We start from the raw sequence: 5,000 nt of genomic DNA on the forward strand, positions 1-5,000 counted from the left end.
AGAGAGAGAGAGAGAGAGAGAGAGAGAGAGAATTGTCCTCTATATGCCCTATATGCCTGCAGTAGTACATACACAATGATTACAAATTTTAAAAAGAAGAAAAGGACATGGATCCTGAGGAGTCAGCCAGTCTCTAAGACAGAAATCAGGGTGCAAGGGACCTGAACCAGCCCATGAAAAATTCCATGTCTGTGCAGTGTCTTCAGAGAAAGGCATGTAGTAAGCAACACTTGCAGTTCTAAAGTCTAAAGTTCAGTTCCTTGATCACTAACATCATCCTTGAAGAGTATGTGGTTTGATTTTTCCCAATTTCTAAAAGTAGAAATTAATTGAGCTTCGAAAACTAAGAAATGTTCTTGTTTAACTGAGGTCTTAATCCATTTGATATTTAGGGAAAAGTGTCTATCTGGAAGATGGAGCTGGACCTCAGAGGCCAAGAAAGATGTCTTGAGTGGGGACAAGTCTCTTCTGTGACTCTGTGCAGTGGCTTCGAGAAGAATACACACCTTTCTATTATCTATTCAACTTCCTTTCATGTGTTATCTTGAATAGGTGGACAAGTCTGATACTACCAGAATCTGGGAGCAGAGCAGAGACCACTTCTTGGAATCCCTGGATGATGAATAAAAGGAGCCAGGCTATTTCTGGGACATTAATGGGGTAGGGAGGATAGTTTTTAGACTTCCCCACTAAAAGTAAATAGACTTTTAGTGGGGAAATCAACATATTTAGGGTAAGTGATATCCATTTACAAATACACAAACATGAAGAAACAGATAGGAATCAAACTTTCTCTCTCTCTCTCTCTCTCTCTCTCTCTCTCTCTCTCTCGTGTGTGTGTGTATGTATATGTTGTTAAGTATTGAATTAAAAACTTAGGAATGTCAAGTGCTTTATACCTTTTTATTCTTTAACTGTTCATTAAATTTCATATTTTTTTAAGATGGGGATGGTAATATACACCTTTAATCCTAGCACTCTGTAGGCAGAAGAAGATGGATCTCTGTGAGTTTAAGGCCAACCTGGTCTTCCTAGAGAGTCCAGGATATCCAAGGCTACACAGAAAAACCCATTTCAGAAATAAAAACAAAAATTCAAAAATACTATATTTTAGCTCCTTTCTTTTGTATGAATCTAGCTACAAGTTAAAAGGTTCATTTAATATAGAAGCACTCAAAGGAAATTTTGCTCTCTTATAGTGATTATTAGAATAGTTCTACAACTGCTACACACAGATGTTTTTGGGAACTGAACCTGGTGTGCAGCGAAGGGAGCAGACTATGAAATTTACTGTTTTAGGCTGTATGGATACGGCAGCAGGAAGTAGCTCTAGAACATTTGAGACCTACACCATCATTGTACTCATTAACTGTAGTGACTGTTGACATTTTAGACCTCTACACCATCATTGTACCCATTAACTGTAGTGACTGTTGAGCCCAGGAAATATGACTAAATGTTGAAATGCTAATTTTTGAGATATGTTGGATTAAAGAATGAATATTATTAAAAAACTACTTTCTGTTTGTTTTTTTTCTTTAATGTATCTCCACACCATTTGGCAGTACGCATAGCTCATGGCACATATTAGTGGCTTATGTGATATTTTGCTGAAATATTTATTGTTGTGTCCACTCATCTGCTGTTAAGTACACATTTTATCAATGAGTTCATTGCCACTGAGTAATAGAGCACTGATTATATTTTTGAAAATCTGTTTCCAGTGTTTGGCCTAATTTACTGAGCACTTACAATTGATGAGAAAGGAGAAGCTGGAGTCACCTTCCACCCCTGGAGTATGAATTACCCAATAAAATAGTGGACTGTTTTCTGAACAGAGCCAGGAACGATGCATGATGTATTTACTGGTTTCTAGACAGGACATGAAAGTTTTTCCAGCCATATGACTTCATTGCTAGATAGGTATCAAAGGAGCTGACATTGAAATGGCTAGCTCCTTGGAAAACTCCTGTGAAGTTGCAATAATAGCCCAGGGAAAACTTGGGAAGACACATCCCAAATAGGACCTAAAATGTAGGAATTAGATTTTTCAAAATCTACTTTAATAAGAGTTCTTAAACACTTCAGTCTCCCTTTTAGCCCACTGGCCAAAGGTAGGGGAGAAAGATGGCTAATAGGACAAGGGGGATATGGACCTGTTTAGAAGTAATTCTTTGGGGTGATTCCAATCTTCATTGTCAGGATATCAGCAAGTCCAGTCCAAAACATCAAACATACATCAGTAGCACTGTCCAGTCCAACTGGTAAACATCAAATGAATCAGTAGCAGCAGCTTGATCCAGAAGAAACTGCAAGGCTCCCCCGGATTAGCATGAGTCCACAGAAACTTCAAGAAGTAACCAGAATACCATGAGAAATTTTTTGTAGCTTTTCTCTCTACGAAATCATGACAAGCAAAGATCAGTGAAGAAAGAAGCATTGCAAGACAAATCCATGCAAACAGTGAAGACCAGCGAAGTGTTTCAAGGTGAACCAATGCAAATTTATTGTCCGTTGGGTTCTCTTTTCAAACATCACTTGTCCTCTCAAGTGTTTGTCTCAGTAAAACAAACACCCTTTCACATGTTGGCTTCAGCAAAACATCCTGTCATGTGTCTGCTTCAGCAAAACATCCTCTCATAAGACAGTTTTGACTTTTCCCTCCTGGTTCCAGAAGGTTTTCAGATACTGTCCATGGCTCCTGTGTTAGGAATGGAGCCTCGTGAACCTCCGCCTACTCATTGCTGAATGTTGGCTGGCTTGATTTTGTGCATGCGTCGTGAAGGCCTTCAGCTCACAAGTGCAGCCTTCTTATCATATCTAAAGACTCTGTTTCCCTCTGCTCCTCCCCAACCCCTAATTCTTACAATCATCTCCATACCTTTCCTATAATTGCCCCTCAGCCGTGGAGAGGGGACTTTGGTATAACTTACCAAGAAGAATTGGGGGTGAATATGATCACAATCCATTGTATCAAATTCTCAAATAATAAGAATATTTTAAAGTATTTTGCCAAATTTACATGTTTGTGCCTAGGAAACTGATTGTAGATCTACTAGACATGGTGGAGCACTATGAAGTAGAACAAAACCAGGGAAGGAAGGGTAACTGTAAGCTGACTGTAGAACAAGTTTCAGTGATCTTGTTAAGTGATGAAAAGTTAAAGTGTCAAACAGCATCTCATGGTATAATTCTGTTGTGATACAGGAAAGCAGGAGATAAGAATACACTTAGATTAACAAGAGTAACAAGGTCAGTTCTGTAGGAAAGCATGGGTGAGAACAGCATTTCTCTGAGGCTTGGGATGGGAAGATGGGAAATGGCAGAACTAAAACTAAACGGAAAGAAACAAAGCTGATGTTATTTCTGGGGAACATTGTGCCACAATGAGGGATAAGAATCAAATTTAAAGCAAAACAAAACCAAAAAATACTCACAAAAAAACAAAACAAAACAAAATAAAAAAACCCGAATTACCTGGAGCAGGGTGAGAACTACAAAGAAAGCCTTCTTTTAAAAATGTACTTTTCTCTTAAAAATTGATTTGTTTTCTGTTATCATGTGGAAAAAGAACAGTTCAGAGCTATTTTAGGTATAGTATATCACAGACCACAAATGTAGATATCATTTCACACTTTCTTAGTGTGGAAGTAGGAATACACAATCAACATGAGGGTAGGAAGAAAGGAAACAATGCTATCAACATATATTGTCTGAAATTTTTAAAACAAAAATTAGAGATGAGTAGTAACAAAAGAACCTTTGTGAGAACCGATTAGAACTGAAAATATGGTTCCTTCCAGTTTGCACCGGTGCCCAGAAGCTGAACCTGTGCTCCAACCCACCTCCAACCCGCCCACACTCAGAGACATCTTGACCCCCAGGAATTCTGACACACCCAGGATCACAGGAATGACAGAGACAAAAAAAAAAAAGGAACAGAGACTGAAGGAAAGGACATCCAGAGACCGCCCCACCTAGAGATCCACCCTATCTGCAGACACCAACCCCCATACCGTTGCTGATGCCAAGAAGGTCTTGCTGACAGGAACCTGATATGGCTGTTTCCAGAGAGGTTCTGCCAGTGCCTGGCTAATAGAGATGCAGATACTCAGAGCCAACAATTGGACTGAGCCCAGGGACCCCAATAGAAGAGCTAGGGGAAGGACCGAAGGAGCTGAAGGGGATTGCAACCCATAGGAAGAACAAAATCAACTAACTGGAGCACCCATAGCTTGCAGGGACTAAAACACCAACCAAAGAGTATACATGGAGGGAGCCATGGCTCCAGCTGCATATGCATATTTTTTTCATTAAAAGATCATAGAAATAAAAATACTTCAGAAGCAATGAGTACACCTGGATATTGGGTGTTGGTTTTTAATATTACACGTCATTCAAGGTTACTGTCTGAGAAATAAGTGACTTCAGGGCTTAGACAGTGTAGATTCAGCTGAGCCTGGAGTAACTTGCTATGTCAAAAGTTCCTACCATCCTAAAATATAACGGCAAAATATAAAGGCATTTGTCAGTCTGAAAGGGCTTTCACTGCCCATGTATGTTCATCTGAGTCCTGAAATCATTCAAAGAAACAATGAATTGTAAAACACTGTAAAAAGACTTCTGGAAGAACAGCCAGTGCTCTTAAGTGCTGAGCCAAATTCCCAGCCCACTTTCCACTTCAGTGAGCAATGACTCTGACCTTAAAAATGTGAATTTCATGAGATATACAAAGGGATGCCTTAGAGACATTACACCTGGAGACTAGAGGATGATAAAGCACTACACATAGCTCCTATTTAAGCCTGCACCCTGCACCCTGCACCCTGCATCCTGGTCTGAAGAGAGAAATTCTATAAAAGTCACAACTGCATCAACCAATAAACTTGAATGCAAATGAATGATTAAAACAGACAATCCCATATATACATATATGGGATTTCATATATATGAATATATATATGAAATATATATGAAAATATATTAAATGGAGAAATATT

At 39.0% G+C, this 5,000-nt stretch overlaps 1 protein-coding gene across 1 annotated transcript in view; it reads left to right on the forward strand.

Moving 5' to 3' along the window:
* Positions 1-773, forward strand: part of Pom121l2 (POM121 transmembrane nucleoporin like 2) — a 7,807-nt gene extending 7,034 nt beyond the window's left edge. The window contains exon 2 of the mRNA XM_021180921.1: positions 393-773. Coding sequence (XP_021036580.1) covers positions 393-474 — 82 coding nt within the window. The 3' untranslated portion in view covers positions 475-773. The remainder of the gene's footprint in view (positions 1-392) is intronic.
* Positions 774-5,000: the final 4,227 nt, after the last annotated feature.

Source organism: Mus caroli, chromosome 13 (assembly GCF_900094665.2).
Source record: "Mus caroli chromosome 13, CAROLI_EIJ_v1.1, whole genome shotgun sequence".
Classification (NCBI taxonomy): domain Eukaryota; kingdom Metazoa; phylum Chordata; class Mammalia; order Rodentia; family Muridae; genus Mus; species Mus caroli.